At 48.3% G+C, this 22,375-nt stretch overlaps 4 protein-coding genes across 4 annotated transcripts; 1 reads left to right on the top strand and 3 right to left on the bottom strand.

Annotated features, from left to right (window-relative positions):
- Positions 1–45: 45 nt before the first annotated feature.
- F5J12DRAFT_168844 (uncharacterized protein) lies at positions 46–2,989 on the bottom strand. Its single transcript, XM_051738216.1, has 12 exons — positions 2,830–2,989; positions 2,189–2,780; positions 1,922–2,122; positions 1,838–1,846; positions 1,703–1,783; positions 1,499–1,642; positions 1,232–1,447; positions 993–1,175; positions 832–942; positions 498–776; positions 315–431; positions 46–260 (listed from the first exon to the last, which is right to left on the bottom strand). Exons 1-12 carry the CDS (start codon positions 2,853–2,855, stop codon positions 225–227), a joined length of 1,995 nt encoding a protein of 664 aa, XP_051598918.1. The 5' UTR covers positions 2,856–2,989; the 3' UTR covers positions 46–224.
- Positions 2,990–3,124: 135 nt separating this feature from the next.
- Positions 3,125–5,605, bottom strand: F5J12DRAFT_921650 (aldehyde dehydrogenase). Its single transcript, XM_051749296.1, has 11 exons — positions 5,279–5,605; positions 4,950–5,227; positions 4,858–4,896; positions 4,404–4,794; positions 4,058–4,344; positions 3,936–4,010; positions 3,830–3,885; positions 3,703–3,762; positions 3,605–3,643; positions 3,464–3,536; positions 3,125–3,389 (listed from the first exon to the last, which is right to left on the bottom strand). Exons 1-11 carry the CDS (start codon positions 5,321–5,323, stop codon positions 3,296–3,298), a joined length of 1,437 nt encoding a protein of 478 aa, XP_051598919.1. The 5' UTR covers positions 5,324–5,605; the 3' UTR covers positions 3,125–3,295.
- On the top strand, positions 5,606–10,451 carry F5J12DRAFT_839502 (uncharacterized protein). The gene is made up of 17 exons (XM_051746076.1): positions 5,606–6,120; positions 6,173–6,242; positions 6,292–6,450; positions 6,508–6,909; positions 7,001–7,287; positions 7,344–7,465; positions 7,530–7,690; positions 7,743–7,844; positions 7,900–8,006; positions 8,058–8,730; positions 8,787–8,875; positions 8,937–9,126; positions 9,184–9,533; positions 9,590–9,647; positions 9,697–9,820; positions 9,880–9,959; positions 10,020–10,451. The coding sequence occupies exons 1-17, from the start codon at positions 5,797–5,799 to the stop codon at positions 10,151–10,153; spliced, it is 3,432 nt and encodes a 1,143-aa protein (XP_051598920.1). The 5' UTR covers positions 5,606–5,796; the 3' UTR covers positions 10,154–10,451.
- A 582-nt stretch (positions 10,452–11,033) lies between these two features.
- On the bottom strand, positions 11,034–15,933 carry F5J12DRAFT_839508 (salt tolerance down-regulator-domain-containing protein). Its single transcript, XM_051746077.1, has 7 exons — positions 15,748–15,933; positions 15,157–15,689; positions 13,900–15,101; positions 13,265–13,761; positions 13,002–13,210; positions 12,723–12,940; positions 11,034–12,671 (listed from the first exon to the last, which is right to left on the bottom strand). The coding sequence occupies exons 2-7, from the start codon at positions 15,679–15,681 to the stop codon at positions 11,195–11,197; spliced, it is 4,128 nt and encodes a 1,375-aa protein (XP_051598921.1). The 5' UTR covers positions 15,682–15,689; positions 15,748–15,933; the 3' UTR covers positions 11,034–11,194.
- Positions 15,934–22,375: the final 6,442 nt, after the last annotated feature.

Consider the following 22,375-nt stretch of genomic DNA (forward strand, 5'->3'; position numbering starts at 1 on the left):
CTCTATCTCCACCTCATCCTTGTATGCATATTTTAACTCCCTGCTAATTCTCTCTTTTTTGCGGATGTTTTATCACACATTCTATTTGCGCTTCGAGGACCAGTTCTTACACGAGTTTCTGGGCAAATGTGATGTCAAGTACTACCGGCGCCACGCAAGTCGAGCTCGGTACATGAATTTTGTGAATGTCAGCATTGAACTCGCGTTAGGCTCATTCGGATCAATTATCCGCTCATAAATATGCCAGACTCTTCCTGAATCTGAAATGTGACTTGAGTATGGTACGCGAAAGGACGTTTCAGTAAACAACTAACCCATGGTCGATCCTGGCCAAGAACATATTTTCTCGGCGGACGCTTGAAACATGACACCCTCTCCACCTCTTGCTCGTTATACAGCGGGAATAGTATTCCCAGCTCGTAATTGACGTTCTGTGGGATCCATATAACACGATCAACGGCCATATCTAAAAGAAAGGACAGGACTAGAAATCGCACGTTCAAAACCGGATTGAACCCTGATCCCGATAATGTTCCCCAAGCAGATGGCGTAAAATTATGTGATCCAACATATGCCCATCCTATAGGTTCCTTTGGCGAGGATGCCGCAGCATGCGCACCAGCACGATCGTCCTCCGACTCGCTTTCAGTCTCGCTATCTGATATGGTGATCGGTTCGGTACTGCTCTTCCCTTTACCTTTCGAGGATGTAGCCGCTGACGACGAAGATGGAAGTGAGAACGGTGTCGACCTTTGGCGAAAAGTGCCAACGATCATCTAGAGAGGAATTAAATAATGTAGTCTACCATGGAGTAAGTCAAAAGTCTCAAACCTTGGTGTGCATTAGCACCTTGCCACCGAGACTATTCGAGTCGTGGAAAAGTTCTCGAGGAAACCTTGTCCCTTCCCACTGATTGGTTCGACAGAACATCGTGCCACCACCCTAAATAATATTAGCATCATGGATCAGTCCGATGGTGTAGGATCACATACAGGTTCGCGAAGGACGGTCTCCTTTACCGTGCGTAGACTCGGGAACAATATCTTTATCGGCGGCCACGAAAGTTTGGCCCGGCTCGCCTTGGTTTCAACTAGCCAGTCCTCAGCGGACTCGCCACGCGCGGACCAGTAGAATTCGTTCAACCACTGCGTGGAGTAATTTCCGATGGAGGAGCCCTGCAAGCGCCGGGACATGAAGTCGCCCAACGCACAAACACGTCACGACTACCTACCTGACATTCGATCATGAGCTCTTTAGCTGCCTTACCTTGTCCCGTTCGAAGCCCGAAATCTCGGATGGCTTTCATTAACCTCGGATGTCCTGACTGCACAACCTTAGGCCAGCCCTCATGTTTCCCCGCAATCGAGGGGATCAACTTGACCTTGACCTTGGACCAATCCCATTTCGAGCGTAGGTCGCTGATGGCTTGAAGAGGGAGGTTGGGATGCTAGCCAATATAAGTGGCGAGGTATACCGGTTGTGATAAGAAAAGACCAACCTCGTGTGTTAACATATTGGTTAGAGCGTCGCGAACGTTTACAGCACGCAGGACGTGTTGCATGATAGAAGGAAAGTCATCTATGACTTTGTGATCCTGGGGAATGGGTTTTGCACGGAGTGAAACGTCTTGGAGCCAGACAGCCTAAAATAGGACGGAGGTATTAGATACGACTTGTGCAGTGTAACGGAAAAGTTCATTCACGTTCTCTATATCGCGCCAGTCGTAATCTACCAAGTTCGCTGTGGAGATGACGACGCGCAGTCGACCGGTTTCGTAGAAAATCTGACAGATTGACCATGATGACACATACGCAAGTGCTCAAACGAAACCATTTACCAGCATGAACTACAAGAGAGTGCACCCATTGTCGTCGGGCTGTTTGAACCAAAATGACAATTTACGAAGTCGGAGAAAACGTACCTTCATATGCTGGCATCCGTACCCGTTGCGCAAGAATGGCACCGTCATCACCCAATTAGGTAGTATGTTCTTAATGCCAGCCTGACCCGTCGAGTCTGGTTGAGCCACTATGATGACAGGTGTGCGAGGCTCGAAGAACTCGTAAATCCACGATACTGAATTACAGTAGGACGAAATGATGGCAAAAGTGATTTGTGATTTCTTAAAGACAGTCAAGATTTGCACCTCTTTACACAAACAGGGGATGGGTCGATCAGCATCACTTACAGGGCCGAGGACTTCTGTGAGTCGAAATGTCGGTTTACCATCTTGTCTAGGCATGGAGTGTAAGTTGGCGGTAGGGCGAAGCTCGCCATCCCAGAATAGTTGATCGATTACGGGGTTTGTGTTGACCACAGGCTTCACGTTCGTAGTGGCGTCCTGGTTATTGACTGCAATACTTGCTTTGGAAGAGCTAGCAGAAGAAGTAGTTGGGGTATGTATTCGTTCGTCAGTACGCGTTTGCGAAGTCAATAGATTTTGCCTCTTATTTGGCGAGGAGTCTTTGTTTTCCTCGCTACGTAGTCGTTTCAATCGGGCCAGCCGTTCCCTTTCCAACTGCGCGCGATCGGTGAGAAAGGAGCTCGGTGGAGCTGACGTTGAGGTTCCAGTCTGCGTTTGAAGTGAAGGTGCTGTGGCGTTTACTTTCGCTTGATTACTACCAGAAACGTTCGAAGGTTGTCCAGGTGTACTTGATTCTGACCTTGAAGCTTCTATAGCGCGCTGCAGGTCTTGTTGGAACTGCAACTCTGCACCATCGTGAGAGTGATCATCATAATTCAGAGAAGACCCATGTTCTATCAGACTCAAAGTGATAGCCCTGAAAATATGGTTGAGTTTTGTGAGGAGGTCGACAGAAAATCCACAACCTTGCAAGGTCGCCGTCGTCGTCCATAGCAGACTAATCCCTGCCACAGCAGTACCACTCAGGACCCAGGTTAACTTGTCATTACATAAGCGACATTAGGAGTAGCATCTGCAAAATGCCTGAAATGAGTGCTTAGCAAGCAAGACCCTGACAGGCCCTGACAAGGGGTTACATTCACTCAAATGGTGACCACTGATTGGCTGGCATTCTTTTTGTGTTTCTTTGGTGATCACATAATCCAGCCCAACTCAGTATGCATTGTGCAATATGCAAACTAACCAACATGGGAAGTGGTCCAAACTGATGCACAATCAGGAAATCATGCACTAACTTCAATTGTACATACATATGTACATCTAACTTCTGCCTACACAATTCCTCGACTATACTCCCAGGCAACAGGAAACAGCCCCAAGTTTCGACGGAACTAAAGGCGCCAGCGCTAAGTGACCCCCACCACTATCACGTTACTCAGGTATAGGCGTGTTCAAGGCTCCACCCAACATTTGGTATGCTTCGGTCTTGTACGGCGGGTATCGTAAACTTAGGTTGCGCTCCTCACTGTCGAACACAATGAGAACGTAGGACGGTTTGCTTAATATACAAGGCTTAAGAAAAGCAATATGCCGGCTCACCTTCTAGGGATATCAACGGAGCTTCGCATATGGGTGAAAGCATCAAATGAGTATCGTAAGAACTGGTAACCGTCTGCAAAATGAATAGACGTAATACATGTGAATGATCAGTGCGTGAAGGTGATGGAAGAGAGAACGCACATCCGGACTCCCCGACACCCGAAAATGGTAACTCCCCAACTAGATGGTTAATACCGTGAGTGTCCGTAGAAAACAATAAGCCTGGCATGTACTCATACCAGCGAGGTGTTGGAAAGTGTCGTTAAAAGCAATACCACCGCTCTGAGTCTCATTAATAACTGTGCATCGAGAAATAGATTACACATTTGTCAGAACAGTCGACAGTATACGAGACACCAAACGCACGTCTTTCTTTAACGGCAGGATCTTCTGTGAACGCATATAAAACCAGAGGATGAGGTCTTACAATGAGACGTCAGCTAAAGCTGAGTTGACTTGGTCTAGTGCTCACCTCGCGTTGATGAAATCAATCGCTTCGTCCAGCGAGTCAACAGCAATGAAGGGGAGTATAGGTCCGAATATTTCCCTGAGGAATGGGTTAGAAATGCTTCACCCTCGACGTGTTTTTCTTACTCTTCTAACAACGAATCGTTTTCGTCCACGCCTTTGACGATAACAGGCTCGAATCGCCGTCTCGCCGGATCTCTCCTACCCCCGAAAACTCCACCTACTTTCTCTCCCTGCGAGCGGTCAAGCAGTGCGCTCAGGCGCTGGAAATGGAGGTCATTTACGATGCTCCCGTAGTTTGCATCGTCAAGAGCTCCTTCAGGGAAGAAAGCCTTGTAAGCTTTTTCAAATCCTTTAATGAGTTCATCTTGTTTGTGCCTGGGAACGAGGATATAATCTGGAGAGACGCAGATCTATGGGTGTGTTATACCAGTTGAACGCCCACGTGGAGGAATCAACGATCACCACTTGCCTGGCCTGCATTATTACACTTGCCCCACAAGATACGCTTGGCAGCAAGTTCCATGTCGTACGTGGCATCCACGACAACCGGACTTTTACCTCCGAGTTCTAACGAGCATGGTGTCAAATGCTTGGCAGCTGCACTCGCCACAATACGCGCGACCCTCCCGTTGCCAGTGTAGAAGATATGGTCCCATTGCAGTTCGAGTATCTTCGTCGTCTCAGGAACCGCACCATTAATGACACGGTAAGTAGACGTATCGAGATACTTGGGGAGAAGCTCTGCGAGGAGTTTCGAAAAGTGAGGTACAGCCTCGGATGGCTTCAAAATTGCGCAGCACCCAGCGGAGATAGCTCCGATAAGGGGTTGCAAAGTAAGAATCACAGGATAATTCCACGGTCTAGATTGCGAAGGGAAATGTCAACAGACATGCAGAAGCCTGCCACATGGTCAGAAAACGCACGAGATAATCAACACAGTGCCCTTAGGAACTTTATATATTCTGTGGGCAGCTAATGAGATTACACATGTCAACAACTATTATACGGTTCGCACGTTGGTTTCCAGCTCTTCTGGAAATCCGGGACATCAGGATGTTCGGGCTTGATCCACTCCTCGAGGCTCTCTGCGCTCTTGAGGGCACGCTGAACGACTGCAGCAAGCTCTGCCACCATTACCTCGAAACGGGGTTTAGCGAAGTCGCGAGCCATCGCATCGCAGATGGCCTCCACTTCATTCTGGGCCAGTCGAGCAACTTGGTAAAGTTGGCGCTTGCGCCACTCAAGTGAACGAGTTACGCCCGTCTTGAAAGTAGTGCGGAGGTCATCCCTGATCTAATCACATGGTAAGTAGATCGGCGAGGAACCACTTCCACAGAAGAGTACCTTGGGGATTTCTTCGATAGGAGTGTAAGTCAAAGTACTGGACATCGGGGACGTGGGTGATGGAGTCGATACTAAGACCTCAGGGAAACCAGTGGGAAGGTATTTATAGAGCGCGAGCGCTGGCCTACGACAAGGCTCCAAGAGACACGGTCAGCGGTTGTTTTACTGGAAGCAGCGAGCATGAGGGTGGAGTCCGCAGCAACAATAATTATCCGCCGCCAAACAAAAAGCGGACCCACAGGTCCGACAACTTGCAGTAAGCCAACGCATTCTGGTCGTATGTACTTGTAGTGAAGAGTATCGAAAGACCGGTAGTAGACAAGTCTTGACTCCCACAATAACAGAAGCTAGCACCGGCTATTTGGCTCCTCACGCATTACATATCACTGCTATCCGCTGTACACAAGTTTCCCTAGCTATCCAACGTTCCTCAAACGCCCGCACGAAAAGCACCGGAATAGTTCAGGTTATAGCTTGGGAGGATATTTGGTGGCTTTCGTCCTATCGAAGGGGTCTACATGTCCGTGCCTGGACCTGACATCCCACTTCGTACCTTTGCACCCGTCTCCTCGTCCAGCCACGATCACCACCAAGATACCAATTCAGAGTCAACGGAGGGCAGAATGCATTCAAACGTCCTGAGGGCAGCCGTCGTTCGGTCAGCCGGCAAGAGTCTCATTACAGGAAGGAATAAGGGGAAAGGAAAAATGAGAGAGCAGTACCCGGATGAATCTGACGAGGAGGCAACGTTATTGGGGAATGTCGAGAGGCACGCGGATGGAGACATAAACGAGGAAGATGTGGAAGAATCCACGCAGATGAAGCAGTTGCAGGTGTCTCGGGTGCGTCCCCTCGTTCGAGTCTGGCATATGTGTGCCCATGGAGACCTAACAGCGTTCGTCCACACTATCCAAGTCGCGAAGTCGACAGGACAAGTCTCGTACTATTCCATTCCGTCCTGGAGGTAAGTGACCAACCGAAAGCTCTTCCGCTCTACTTACCCCTGTTTGTAGACAGGTTTCAGTCACATTTCCCACCTAACATGGTCCGCAACCAAAAGTACAACCTATTCACATTCTTCCCCTTCGTGTTGTATGAGCAATTCAAGTTCTTCTTCAACCTCTATTTCCTTCTTGTCGCCCTCTCCCAATTCATACCCGCGCTCAAGATTGGTGCGTTCTTTGAGTATATGTGCAGCTAACTCACTCAGTATCAATATATTCATTCAGGCTTCATCTTCACATACGTTGCTCCTCTTGCCTTCGTGTTGTGTGTCACAATGGGAAAAGAAGCATACGACGACTACAAACGCCACCTCCGGGATCGCGAGGCTAACTCTCAGAAATACCTCATACTCGTTCCCCCTTTGTCACACACTCCTGATTCTGGTCCCCACACGCGCTCTGTTCCTTCATCGAGCCTTCGTCTCGGTGATCTCGTGATTCTAGAAAAGAACCAACGTGTCCCTGCTGATATGGTGCTGCTGCGTACCTCAGACCCTTCTGGTACTTGCTTCATTCGCACGGACCAGTTGGATGGAGAGACAGACTGGAAGTTGCGTGTTGCAGCTCCTACTACGCAGAAACTGGGGAGCGACAAAGAATTGATGATGCTAGACGGCGAGATTTACGGTAAGTTTTTTATTTAATCGACGCACGTCGGTTTAGGAAACTGGTTGTTTTCCTTCTCCTTGGCTTGTTTTCTGACGAATTGATCATCCAGCCGATGTCCCGATCAAGGATCTCCATACGTTTATCGGCACACTCACAGTAAACGGCACGTTACCCCCCTCACCTCATGATTCTTCACCAGCACTGTCACACACCGCAGCGCCCACGGTGGAGCCATTGACGGCGGAGAATGTCGTCTGGTCAAATACAGTGCTTGCTGCCGGGAGTGCCGTAGGGTTTGTCGTATACACTGGGTCAGAGACGAGGGCCGTAATGAACACGAGCCATCCAGAGACGAAAGTTGGCCTATTGGATTTAGAAATCAACAAACTTGCCAAGGTGAGCGATTCTATTGTCTGAGTGGACTAGTTGTCAAAGCTGACGAGTTGTTCTAGATTCTATGTGCTGTAACATTCGCATTGTCGGTCGTCCTCGTCGCACTGAATGGATTCCGTGGCTTATGGTACATCTATGTGTTCCGGTTTTTGATTCTTTTCTCCTCCATCATTCCCATAAGGTAAGCTTTCGGTCTTCTGGTAGTCAACGCGAGCACCCATGTACCACGTTACCTTGCGTCACAGCTTACGAGTCAACCTTGACATGGGAAAGACAGTGTATGCGAACCAAATCATGACTGATCCGGATATCCCGAACACGATCGTGAGGACGAGTACACTTCCCGAAGAACTCGGCCGAATAGAATATCTATTGAGCGACAAGACAGGGACGCTGACTCAAAATGGTAAGCATCTTTGAAGTGCATCTCGATAGGCCAATCTTACTTCGGGTGACAGAAATGGAGATGAAGAAACTACACATGGGAACAATGTCGTATGGGTTTGATTCCATGGATGAAGTTGCGCATCAACTCGCAACCGCCTTTGGTGCTGAGCACGGTAAACCCCGTTTCATGTCGGGGCTGGATTGTCCGGAGCTAATATATCCCGCTAGGTAGGCAACCTTCCATCGCGACCGGAGCCCAACTTGCGACACGTGGTCGACGGGATATGTCATCAAGATTGCGTGACGTTGTCTTAAGCCTTGCACTCTGTCACAACGTATGTTGCTTGCGTTTCATCAGAAGGGCTTTGATTCTGACCCCATATCAGGTGACTCCGGTTTCTAACGACGATGGGAGCCTTACCTACCAGGCATCTTCTCCAGATGAGGTTGCAATCGTGAAATGGACTGAGTCAGTTGGCCTTACGCTTGTCTTTCGCGATCGAACTCGCATGGAATTGCAGACGCCCACTGGAACCCGCCTATCCTACGATATCTTGGAGCTCTTCCCTTTCACATCCGAATCAAAGCGCATGGGAATTGTCGTGCGCGAGACCCAGTCAGGAGAGTTACTCTTTTTGCAGAAGGGCGCAGACGTCGTAATGGCACGCATCGTTCAAAGGAACGACTGGCTCGAGGAGGAAACTGGTAACATGGCAAGAGAAGGCCTAAGGACGCTCGTTGTTGCCCGGAAGCGACTGACGCCACAGAATTATGCCGCATTCAAACAACGCCATCACGAAGCCAGCGTTAGGCTGGACGGTCGAAATGAGGCAATGGCAGCCGTGGTTGCTGAGTATCTGGAAAGGGAGCTCGAGTTACTGGGACTTACGGGTGTTGAAGACAAACTGCAAGACGAGGTCAAATCGACTTTGGAACTGCTGAGGAATGCTGGGATCAAGATATGGATGTTAACCGGAGACAAAATCGAGACTGCCAGATGTATCGCCATATCTACCAAACTGGTGGCGCGGAACCAATATATCCATGAAGTTGCAAAACGTAGGTGTCTATTCTTCTCTTTCGATCACGTGCAGATTTGTCAATAATTCCGGTAGTGAAGACGAGCGATCAGGTTCGTGACCAGTTGGAGTTCTTGCAGTCAAAATTGGACTGCTGTCTAGTTATCGATGGCGAATCTCTACAGGTATGGGTATGGCCTACTTGGCCAAATTCATCATTGTACTGATACCATTCCACGCGCCTAGTTGTGCCTGAACTCCTACAAGAACGAATTCATCGAAATTGCTACGAAACTTTCCGCAGTCGTGGCATGTCGTTGCTCTCCTACGCAGAAAGCAGATGTAGCTCGCTTGATCCGTCAGTACACAAAGAAGAGAGTGTGCTGTATCGGGGACGGTGGTAACGACGTGAGCATGATTCAAGCAGCAGACGTCGGTATGTGATCGGATGATAAATTGCGGTTGAGAAACTTCAACTGATCCTTCAATGCAGGTGTTGGCATTGTTGGTAAGGAAGGAAAACAGGCCTCCCTTGCTGCCGATTTCTCCGTCACACAATTCAGTTATCTTGCGAAGCTCCTCATGTGGCATGGCCGCAACTCCTATCGACGTTCTGCCAAACTCGCGCAGTTCGTCATCCATCGGGGCCTGATCATCTCCGTGATGCAAGCCGTGTTCTCAGCGATTTTCTATTTCGCACCTATAGCTTTATATCAGGGGTGGTTGATGATGGGGTATGCAACTGTCTATACTATGGCACCCGTGTTTTCGTTGGTATTGGATCAAGATGTCAATGAGGATATTGCCCTAATATACCCGGAACTTTACAAGGAGCTGACAAAGGTATGGTTCTTGTGTCGGAAGAAGCGGTGCTTGCTCATCCGGTTTGTACATTCAAGGGGCGGTCGCTATCTTTCAAGACCTTTTTCCAGTGGCTGATGATCAGTGTGTACCAAGGTCAGTTAGGAGATATAGTCTCTAAATGCAATTCTCACTTCTCCAGTAGGCGCTGCGATCATGATCATGTCTCTAGTTCTGTTTGAAAACGAACTCCTGAATATCGTCGCGATATCATTTACCGCTCTCATTCTTAACGAACTTATCATGGTTGGTCTAGAGATAACGACATGGTAGGTGGAATCCCGAGCGGATTCAGAGTCTCCTCCCTTAAATGTTGGCGATTCCATAGGCACACGTACATGGTTATCGCGGAGGTGGTCACATTGTTCCTTTATGTTATTAGTATTGCATTCCTGCCGGAATACTTCGGTGAGCCAATACACTTCGCGCCTTCAGCCAGCCATCTCATCGAACGCATTTTTTTTCCAGATCTCGAGTTTGTGGTGTCTACTCGATTTGCCTGGAAGGTGGCAGTCATTGTTGCTGTGAGCGCGCTGCCATTGTATGTCATTAAGGCCATACGGAGTAGAATAGCACCAGCAGCATACAGCAAGCTGTTGTAGAGATATCTCCTCGCACGAACCACTTATTCCTTGACCCCATCAGGACAGGTCTGTAGACTCATGATCACCGATCATACCGGACCGGGAGCTCCGGTCACGTGCGTGGGGCGCCTTTGGGGTTGGCATGTTTGGTTGGAGTTTTCCACTCATCACGCTGCAGAACGTCCTGCAGACTAGTTGGAAGCACATAGTTGGGTGTGTGCATAATCTTATGGACAGTGGCGTGCGCCGCTCGTATGTCGGCGTCGCTGGAGTCAGCGACGGTGGTGCCGTCAGTTATGAGTTTATACGACAGGAGTACACTTTTGAGGTGTACCCCTAGACTTAGGTTGTTTGCACTAGCTCACTTCGTGAGTTCGTGGAACGGGTTCCCGTAGGTACCTGGGTTTGAAGGACCCGAGATCCATTACGGCTTATCACAAGTGGTCTTGCATAGTAAGCTGTGGCGAAGGATGGGTGTCGACGCATTCGCAGACCGTCTCCAACGTTACGCACAACCCGTTGCTATGTTTTATCGCTTGGGTATCGTCGACGACATCATCGACGACTGCTTGTACGCCGTTCTCTGCCCATCTATATAACGATATCTCGTACCATTCACCAGTCATGTCATCTACCACCCAGCATGAAACTTATCACGGCCAAAGTCCTGTACAATTTCCGGCATACTGCAGACCTTTATAACGCTTGCATAGACATTCATACTCTTTCGCAGGCATTCGAGTTGCGAATTCCTTTCCGGCACACTTTCGGCCGTGTTTGATGTGTCTTTTGTGTGTAAACCTTCGCGACTAGCAAGGTCACATGCCTTCTTCCTGTGCGTCGAGGAGCGCCTAGAGGGCTTTGGTATTAAACTTACGGATAGATGGATCAGCGACGTGATTTTCCAAATCTTTTAGTGTATTTTCTGCTTGTTACTCGAAACATATCAAATCTCCCCGTGTCGAGATAACACAATACGAAAAGCAGGATCGGAAAAGAGTGTCTCACGGGAGTGAAAGTTAACTATGTGTGTTGCTACACTTGATCATTAAGTGAATGTCAATTGCCAGAATGAGGCGAATGGGAGGAATTAGTATGATTGTTAACGAAGGAATTGAAGAAAGATGTCGCTGGAGCTTGTGGCCATTCAGAGTTGGCATTCATCCCTCCCCACAACGAGCCTCCGATGGGCGGGCGAGTAGGGAAAGCAGCGGATGTCGGATTGCCCCAAGGTCCCCTCGGTTCTCCCATGATAGTTCGTGGGCTGGTGCTGTTGCCCCACGATTGCCCCACAGCGCCGGGCGGGACACGTCTTGCAGGAGGGGGCACGACTTCGTCGTCATCTGCAGCGAGCGCAGAAGACCCAAGCACCTTGGGGCTTGGAGTGCGACGGATAGGAGAGCCTGAACTGGAACCGGAGGCTTCCCCAGTTGGCCTAGCGATTGGCGCCGGAGGTGCAATTGGACCCAGAGGGGAAATGGGACCTGGGGTCAGCGGAGAGATGGAAAGGGGCCTTGCAACTGGACCGGGCCCCGGTTCGGGTATCGACGTACGGCGAGAGGATCCAGGCGCCAGTAGTGTTGGAGACGAGAGCGGGTTCTGTATTGCCTTGGAAGAGGTTGCGAGAGGCGCACTAGTAAGAGGGCGGCTAAAAGAGGGATCAAAGGGAGACGGAGATCCAAAGCTCCTCGAAAGGGCAGATGGCGCTAGAGAAGCTGGCTGCATGGATGGACCAGGTCCGAAGACGCCGAACGGTGGCGGTGCATAAGGCAAACGAGGAGTGTTGACTGCTTGAGTGACCATACTAGTTCCAGGGGGATACAATGGAGTAGAAGGTGAAGGGAACGGGTTTGGAGTAGTCTGCACAACGGGCATATTAGGCTGGGATAAGGTTGGCAGTGGCCGTTGCGGCTGTGTACGAACGTTGTTGGGCGTGGTACTAACAGGTGCCGGCGTAGGTACAGAAGAAGGCGAAGGCGTTGGCTTTGTAAGGATTTTCTTTGCGGCACCGTTCGTGCTTTGCGAACGTTGCGCAGAACTTGAAGGGCGCGGCGAAGTAGGCTGTCTGGAGTTTTTGGCGGCAGCACGCTGTTGCTGAGCGGCACGCTCCTTCTCCGCTTTTTCCTCTCGTTCCTTCGCCAACTTCTTCTCCCGCTCTTCTCTCTCTTGCTGTTCTTTCTTGGTAGCCTCACGGGCAGCCCTCTCGGCAGCAGCTTTAGCTTCTCGCTCCTCCCTAGCCTTCCGCTCCTTTTCCTCCCTCTCACGTTTAGCTTTCTCCTCCTTTTCTTTGCGCCTCCGTTCTCGTTCAGCTTCACGTTCTCTTTCCTCAGCTATGCGTTTCCGTCGTTCTTCTTCCTTCCGCTGTCTCTCTTCCTCAGCAGCTTTGCGTACGGCCTCGCGACGGGCTCTCTCCTCTTCGCGTTTCCTACGCTGCTCTTCCTCCTGAACGAGTTGTTTAGCTTTCAAAGCAGCTTCCTCAGCTGCCTTTTCGGCAGCCTTAGCCGCACGCTCCTCTTCCTTTGCCAGCTTCTGCTGCCTACATAGCTCAGCATCAACGCCTCAGAAAGATCGTGTACGGCGGACTTACTTCCGCTTGTCTTTCTTCTTCTGGTTCTGCGATTGCTTCTTCGCCTCCCGTTCCTTTGTGAGCTGGTCTTCAGCCTCCAGCTCAAGAAGGAGTTGGTGCTGGCGCTCCTGCGCCACCTTCTCCCGGTACGCCTGAAGCACCCGCTGTTCGAACATGCGAGCCGCGAACATAGAAAACATTCGCTTCCCCTCCTCCATCTTCTGCTCCTCCGTCATCACCTACCAAGTGTGATAAGTATTCCCGGTCGTGATCGCAAACGCGACGAACATAAAAACTGACCTCCTCGTCATCTTCGTCATCATCCTCATCTTCGTCCTCGTCCTCTTCATCGTCATCCTCGTCCTCTTCATCGCTATCGTCCTCTAGGTCAGCAGCTGCCTCCTCTTCCCGCTGCATGCGACGTTCGGCCAGCTGCTCCATCATTTCAAGAAATTTCTGGCCGTCGTTCTTCAAGAGATCGTCGGCGACTGTAAGAATATTATTCGGCCCTAAGACAAAAGGGGTAAGACGAGAACCCGGATGAAGATTAACTCGATGCATACCTGTAACGGTTAGACTGCTCCCTAGATTGAACAGTCCATCTCGACCATTTGACTTGGTTCCGTTTACCGGTCGTCGCCCGCGAGTACCGGCATTACGTCGATCCCGTGGTTTGATATCATCCTCGTCCTCCACACCCTCGTCATCCTCCTCCTCTTCTTCGTCATCCTCCTCATCGTATCCGTCTTCTTCCTCGAACTCTTCCTCATCCCCTTCGTCATCTTCGAATTCGCTTTCCGCCTTTGGAGGCTTCCGGCCGTTTGTGAGAGGTGTCGCCCTATTATTTGTCCGAGGTGGATTACGAGGAGATTTGGTCTGGGGGTGTCCAATGACGACGCCGTTCTTGTCTAGTTCGACGCTGCCTGGGAATGGTCCAGGTCCAGGTGGCGGTGGTATAGTACCACCTGAGGAGACATAACGCTGTTGATGATTTGCGTACCGTTCCAGCTCCTCGTAATAAGCATCATACAGTACCTCGAGTTCTTCTTCGATCGCGTGCCTGAATACAGACCATACAACGCGATTAACGTGGCAGGGAAGCCGATCGAGCGACGTAGTGTATATAGAACCACAAAATCATGTGTGTCAGTAAATTTTCTTTGGAAGATCATATACTGCAAAGGAAACAGGTACAGACCGCTTTCTACCACAGACCGCACAGCTGCAGCTGTGTTTCTGCTGCTCCTTCATTTTCTTGAGGACAGTATCTTTCTCGATCTTGACGAGGTTTCGACGCTCGTCTTCTCCTAGACCGAGCCAGAACTCCTTGATCCGTTCGCGTTCCTCCGTTGAGCTCGTACTCCAGATCTTGTTATTCTGAGAGTTCTTGTTTGAGCCCGAAGCGGTATTTGACCGCGATTTGTTAGTCGCAGATGCATTGGACGATGGAGGCGAGGGATGATGATGCGAGTGGTTATTGTAGTTATGAGCGGACATCGGAGCCTTTGATGCTGCTCTGGCCGTCCTTGTCTGCTGTCCGTTGGGCGGAGCGGTGGCCGTTGTCGCTGCCGTGGAGGGCGCATAGGCCATTGGCTGTTTTCCCTGTGCACGCGAGCTCGGCGGGGGATTTGCAGGCAGATTTTCTTTTCTTGTAGCAGGCATGGCGTTGTTCGCGGTGGGAGACTGAGGCGATTCCAGTCCCGCCGTGGGCTTTTCCGGCGACAGCCCCGGTGCCGGCGGTGCCGATCGCGCTTCTACAGTGTTCGGCACGGGTGCCGTCGGGACCCCGGCCGGGGCATCGGTCCCATCTTTGTTCCCTTTCTTCTTCTTTCCCTTACGGCCGGCCGAACTATCATCCAATACACTAGTAGCAGTAACAACTGGCTCAACACTCTCATCACTGCTTGCCACTAGCGTCGACTGGGCTGCTGCACGGCCACGGGTTACGTGCTCTCCGTAACTCAGAACAACTTGTGCAACAGCATCGGGCATATTTGGTGGGTGCGGGACCATGCCACTTGCATGGAACTCAAACCCGTCCAGGTCCCCCTCGCCCTCATATTTGCCTTCGATGTCATCCTCACTGTAATAGTCGTCTTCTGCCACTCTGTGCTCACCGTCTCCAAACTCGTTTAACAGCACAACATTCGACTGTGGGTGCGGTCCGCGGGGAGACTGTCCTGCCGGTAGTGGGGCTGCACTTAGTGCTAGTACTGCTGCTTGCTCGACAGACAATGTGAATGCGGGATCAGAGAAAATGGACGGATCAAATGGCAGTGGAGGGTGTGCGTCCGGGGAGAAGCCTGGTAGTCCCTCGGTGGCCATCGTCGCAGCACCTGTGGCCTTCATATAGGAATCTGATTGAACCATCTGTTGCGCGATGTTGTACATTGTCTGCGCCTTGATGAACGCCATCAGCGTGCTTTCTAAGTTACCAGTCGTGAAACACGCTCACAAAAGTTTTGATATGGGGAGGAAACGACGACCAGTACTCTTCATCCACCATCCCTGGACCAGTCGGACCAGTGGTTTTTGGAAGTGGGATGTGTGGCATCGTATGTGGTCGTTTCCCTCCCGCGTATCCATTGCTCGGTATCTCCGCGTGATTGCCATGTAAATCGGCCGCCAGTAGCCCCGTCTGCACTTGCGTTGTTATTCCGTTGCCCGAGCGAGCGATGGTTGTCGCGGAGACATGCACGGATTCAAGTACAGGCGAAAAACCCGTCCTAGGGGAAGTTGGAGAGTCAGCCTCCTCCAGACTGGGGATCTCGTCGTCATCGTAAGAGCTTGGGTCAGCAAATGCTGGATGAAGGGTTGGTACTGCAGGTTCCTTTCCCTTTCCTTTCTTCTTCTTGTTCTTCCTCCCGTTAAGGACGGGTGGGAGTTCCTGGGCAGCCAGTTCCTGTGAACGAGTGTGAGGGGTGGACACAGCTGCGCTTTTCGAATGCTCTTTCAATATCTTGGATTTTGCTGCGGTCATTCTGTCGACTGCAAGCATGATCAGAATGGCACAACAATTAATCTACAAACGACGGCGTGTGCTTACGCGGTAGTGACTGTCACCTCGCCGAGTACAACTGGTTGCTCCAAGACTAGGTTGTGAACAGCGCGTTTTCTAATTGTTATGACCGGTGTATTGTTCAACGATAGTTTGGGCTGATCGTCTACGATATCGAAGTCACCGGCGGGGTGTCCAACTTGGTTGTCGATGGTCGTGTCTTCTTAACAAAAGTCTCGTCGACTGAATCTGATCTCACATAAATGTACCCCATATTCGGAAAGGGCCGCGCACGTGACTTTCACCACTTCGGATTGGCGGAACAGGATATTATTAGTTGCACAGTGCAGTGCACTAACACAATGCAGCAATCAGTATTTAGGACAGTCCTAAATGTAGTACCAAGCTTGGGATATAATATTTGCATACAATCCAAGAGAAAACCTTCAAACTGTGTACTAATTTATATGTGAACCTTAACCTTACAGTGACTCAAAATGGAAATGCACAGCATGACATAATCTTTTCCCTGACTGGCTCCTCCTCATCAACTGCATGCCATTACAAGATAAGGGGCTTGTTCAAGAGCTAAAACCCTGCAGAAGATGCAATAGTATATAAATATAGAACAACAAGATGTTTAGTTCTGTTACATGGATTTCTCAAAAAGTGCTGTGCAATTCATTTTTTGATGTCAGACGACTTAAAACAATCATGTTGTATTGAATGAAAACAAGCAGATGAAGCAACAAAATGTCCTAATATCTAGTGTGGGCACCCTTGGCCTCTGACAACACCTGAACATGATCTGGCAAGCTCTCATAAAGGTTCATAATGTAATCATCCTCAATGTTCTCCCACTCTTCTATAGGGTATGGTGAAGCAGGGGGGTGTAAATTAGCACATGCAAATTAACAGCTGTTAATGTGGTTAATTTGCATGTTAAATAGCACAGGGCTGAATGGACCATGTTAAATAGGGTGAAATAGGTAACTGCCTGTCTGAAGGTCTGACAGCTGTCAACTTATGAAGTACTGTATTATGCTACATCAATATCACCAGACCAAAAAAAGTTGTGTACTGTGTTTCTGACACATGGATGACCAGACAAGAGCCAACATTGGTCATCTTCAGCTCCACCTTGTAAATCTCCCAGCCCCCATTCTGCTTGTTGACCCTACAACTGGCACCAGTCAGATGGCTTTGATGCCTTTTCAGTCTTGCCAGATGAGATTGAAGACTTTGGTGAAGCTGGTGCAGTTAGCTGTCAACTGGAAATTTGTCTAGGACAACAAAACAATGGTCCAATTACCTTCCAAGAGCAGGGTCAGGGGCTTGAAGCAGTTGCAGACATGCTTGAGTTGTATATCACACAGCTTGCTTCACAAGCAGATCCTGAGGTCATGCTCCTGATAAAATGGCTTGATGACCTTATTTCTGTTGCTGAAAATACATTTAAATTGACAAACATACCAGTGATGCATTCAAAATCTGTCAATGGTCACATGGACACCATATTCATATTTTGTACAGCTACCACAGGGTAACTCAGCACCTACAAGCCCCAATATGTCATGCAGACAGTTTTTTGACTGTATAAAAATCCAACTATCTAGTACTTGGTATGAGCTTGCTCCTTTGGCCTTGATAACTGCTTCAACCCTTCTAGGCATGCTTTCTATCCATTTTTGACACTCTTCCACAGAAATCTTCCCCTACTCCACTACCACCCTTTCCCATAATTGATGAACTCCTGTAGGAGCACTCTCATAACCTGAGAGAGTGCAGGCCAGTCTAGAAGCTTGATATCCTGCTCTTCAAACCATTTCTGGGCTCTTCTAGAGGTATGCTTGGGGTCATTATGTTGTTGAAAGATAATGTTATCTTCTGGAATTCCAGATTCCTTCATGCTTTGAAGCAACCCTTCCTGCAAAATGGCCACATACTGTTCAGCATCCATCCATCCCTCAACCTCACTCAAGACCCCAACAACATTCTACCCTATATATCCCCAAACCATGAGTGAACCTCCTCCAAACATGACTGTACCTTTGACCTCTCTGGAAATAAGCCCTTCACCCTTCTTTTTCCACACATACTCTTGTCCATCTGACCAAATCCTGTTGATTTTGGTCTCATCTGACCATATAACTCTCTTCCAGTCCTCCACAGTCCAATGCTGATACTTAAGAGCAAAGGCTAACCTCTTCTTCTTGTGACCAGTAGAAAGCAATGGCTTTCTCTTCTTCACCACAGCCTTCAATGAGGCTTCTTTTTCTTTGAGGGTGTTTCTCACTGTCTGAGAAGAAACAGGACTATCAACAATAGAGTTGATGAAATGAGTGGCTTGAACAGCATTTTTGGCCTTGCCAGTAAGGATTTGCTGAACAATAGCTCTCTTGTTGGTAGAGGAAAGCTTGGAAGGGCAACCACCATGAAGCCTAGACCTCTCTGGTTGGATTTCCTGAATAACCTGGGATACTGTAGACTTCCCTAGACCAGTCTGTGAGGCAATCTTCCTAGTGGACAGGCCAAGAGAGGCAAGAGAGATGATGTTTTGTCTTTGAGAGAGGTGGAAATGGACTTGATGGTGATGATGAGATAATGAGCAGAGGGTGGTGGGGTTTATATATGCTGGATCATACTCATTACATAAAGGTAACATAATAGAACCCTTGATGGATGTATGTAACAATATAACAGCATGCCAGGGTCAATATATATAATCAAAACTTTAAGTCAAAAAACTGTCTGCATGACATGTCATTTTCAAATGGCTGCTATTCTATCAATTCCTATCCAAATCACTTGATTCATGGATCAATAGAAAGCCAAGAGTAAGTACCTTATTTCATACACTCATGGTTTAGGGCTAGGGTTAGGGGTTATCATGTTTGGACTTTGAGTTCACACCAGTTCTGGTTGTGAGGGCTGAGTGACCCTGCAAGCCCTGGCATGTCCTCTCCTCTATGAGGACTTGTGAGATTACAGAGTCCACAGTCAACTTGTCATTTGTTGACATGAGAATGGTTTGAAGGACTGAGTATGAAGCAGGTAAGGAGATCACCATCACAATTGCAACCAGTGACTCATCAAGAGTCTGTCCAAGTGAGTTCAGTATGAGCACCTTCTGTCACATTGCATTTAGCTGAGTCTCCATTGAGCTATCGTCAACAAAGGTTCCATGAAAAAGTTCTCCAATGAGGTAGGCAATTGTCTGTTTCCCTTTGCCCTCATACCATTCGCTAAGGTGCTTCCAGGTCTACAACAGTTTTTGCATACATGACCCCACTCAGAGGCTCATCCTTGAGTGTCAGGGTAATCTGTGCACTGGCTTCCCTATCTTTCATCATCCACTCCACATGCTCATCTGGGTGAGTGGCAGCATCAGGAGCCTTCATGACTGAGCCACCAACCACCTCCCACAGGCCTCAAATCTTAAGAACTTTCTGTACATGAAACTTCCACATTTGAAAGTTTCCTCCATCATCTGCAAGCAATGGAATATCATAGAGCTGACTCAAGGGAGCAGCAACCTCACTAGATGACAACAGAGTAGTGACTGTAGCAGTAGAAGGACCTGTCTGAGGACCAACCAGGATAGATGGAGTTGGATTTGACATTGTTTAGTACAACCTTGTAGAACTAGTGAGCAACTGGAATTAAAACTGCAGTGGTTAGAGCTGAGCAGGGCTAACCTAATAAGAGAAGATACTAAATAGCTTCAGTAAGATAACTGTAACTCATAATAAAGGAACCTCACCTCAGGCTTCTATTGGGAGAAGATTGAGGTGCACAAAGGAAAAAACAATGTGCCAAAATGACTGTGCTTATGTAAGATATTACCAGTGTAAGAAATATAATTAATGTGCATCAACAATACCCACCTTTGTATGTGCTTGTAAAGATGAAGCATACCAAGGCCAAGACTCTACCAGGATTGCATGCAGGGGTACTGCCAGTGACACCTATCTGTAGAACATTCACCATCACAACAGGAATTGGCAAGCAATCAACAATATCCTGATTGCAGTTGCTGATAACACCTGCCTATGCTTTTATGGATTATTGTGCACAAGTGCAGACCCTGGAACACTGTGTCATCAACATCAGCATGCCACCTACTGGGCAGCTGACACCATTTAACACATATGTGGCATTGTCACATGGCCAAGGGTGGGACATGTTGGAACATGTGTCCCCTATGTTTATCTGCTTACAGTGTACAAGCTTACATAATAATTCTTTGCACTTAGGCAGTTAGTTTTTCCTCATGCACCTCAGTCTTCTTACCACAGAAGCCTGAGACCTTCTTTATAGTCTTAATTTCAGCCTCCTCTTAAGAGGATACAATCCACCTTTTAAGAGACTTCAACAAGCAACTTTTCACACAAGCACCCCTGCAAACACTTGCAAAGGGAAGACAAACATTTGCAGAAAACAGATGAGGACACAAAGCAATGGTGGGAATCAACAAAGAGCTCAGCAGCAGTATACAGATGTTTGGAAACTAATAGTGGATACAGAATGGTTGAGTTCATGTGACTACAGATGATTGGAGACTAGTCATTGATACAGAGATGTAGACTGTTGTATATTCTGTCTTTCATATTATACTTTTATCTGCATCCCACTTAGTATTATGGTGTGCATTTGGCCATATTACATAATCACATTCATTTTCATACTCAAGTAGCATACTCACACCTCAGTTGGCTACTTAACCCAACTGAGGTGAGCACTTTCTACATCCTGTCTTTACACTCAGCTAATAGTCCTGTAGTATATATTCTACAGGTACATAATATAGTTGGCTACTTAACCCAACTGAGCATATATTCTACAGGTTATGAGCCCTGTTGCTCACTAACTGGGAACCCATAGCAACATGTCATTCACATCCAATCTTGGAGATGATTTCCTTAAGGTCCCAAAGCTCTCAGCAGATGGAGAGAACTGGGTAACATACAAGGACAGGCTAATGTGGTCTTTGGACACTTGTGGGCTGCTCAGGTACATAGATGGTACTGAGACAATGCCAGTCAACCCCAAGACACTACCAAACTGGAGCAAGAGCTGGATACCTGTCTCTGTGGAGGAGAAAAAGGAAGTGACAAACTACCAAGCTACTCTGAAAGAATGGAGGCTTGGCCAAGCCATCATCAGCAACAAATCACCAGCACAATCCCTGACACACTGTTCATCCAAATAAAGAGTCTCACTACTGCACTCAACATCTGGACATACCTATCCAACCTCTTTGAGAAGCACTTTCATGTTGTATTGGTCAAACTGCTGAAGAAGCTCCAAACTATAAAATGCACAGAGAAAGGAAATGTCAGGGAACACTTTGACAAAATGCAGAAAATACATGAACAACTTGCCTCAATGGGCCAAGCCCCAACAGATGAAAGCTATATGGCCATGGTCATGACATCCCTCCCAAGCTCTTATGATTCTGTCATTGAAGCAATGTCCACACTTGCAAAATTTTCCACCTCCACTACCCTAACAACTGCAACTCTCATGGATGCAGTACAAGACAAGTATGACCATTGTGCCACAAAGCAGAAAAAGTCTAGCAATGCAGATGATGCAGCATACTTGGCTGGAGGAAAGCAGAAGAAGTTTGCTGGAACTTGCTACAAATGTGGAAAACATGGGCACCAAGCTTGTGAATGCAGGTCAAGTGGGGATGACTCACAAAGTGGAGGGAAGTCTCCAAACAAAGGGAAACAAAAAGAGTGTGCAGCAGTGGCCAAGGATGACAGCAGCAGTGACCCAGATGGGGTATGGCTTGCACATATCAATGACAACTATGAAGCTGAGGTTGATGAAGCTCAACCATCCCCAGAGACATTCACTACTAGTGCATACACAAGACCACCGAACTACACTACACTATATGACTCTGGAGCCTCTCGTCACATGTCATCATACAAGGAAAACTTTGTCAACTATAAGCCCATTACTCCCAAACCCATTACTGCAGTGGACAAATGAACCTTTGAAGCCATTGGAAAAGGAGATGTGTACATATCCCTACCAAATGGCAACTCACCCACTCATATCCTCTTGAAGGATGTCCTCCATACACCTAAGATCAGCATGACCCTGGTATCCATTAGCTGCCTAGACACAAGTGGAGATGCCATACTCTTCTGTAACTCACACTGCAAGATCTTTAATGGACAAAAGAAACTCCTTGGGGAAGTACCAGTCAGCAGTGGCCTCTATACAACCAAAGCCATGCAGAAGGTTTATGCAGGCTTGGCAAACTTGAGAGTAGCCCTTACCATGGAAGATGTCCATGCATGGCTTGATCATATATCACCAGACACTATTAAACAAATGCTAAAGGATGGCATTGTAACTGGAATAAGCCTAGACCCTTCCCATGCAACAATTGAATCTTGCAATGCATGCAAGTATGCCAAGGCAACCTGAAAACCCATAGGAAAAATCTGAGACCCCCCACACTGAGACAGGGTTGGTGATGAAATCCATACAGACTTATGGGGACCATCCCCTGTCCAAACAAATGCAAGGAGTCAGCATTTCATGTCATACACCAATGACCACACTCACTTTACAAGCCTGTATCTCCTGAAGTCAAAGGATGAAACCTTCAAGTCCTACCAGAAGTATGAAGCCTGGCTGCTGATGCAGTTCAACA

This window comes from Pisolithus orientalis (assembly GCF_024613125.1).
Source record: "Pisolithus orientalis strain OTSU chromosome Unknown F5J12scaffold_19, whole genome shotgun sequence".
NCBI classification, from domain to species: Eukaryota; Fungi; Basidiomycota; class Agaricomycetes; order Boletales; family Pisolithaceae; genus Pisolithus; species Pisolithus orientalis.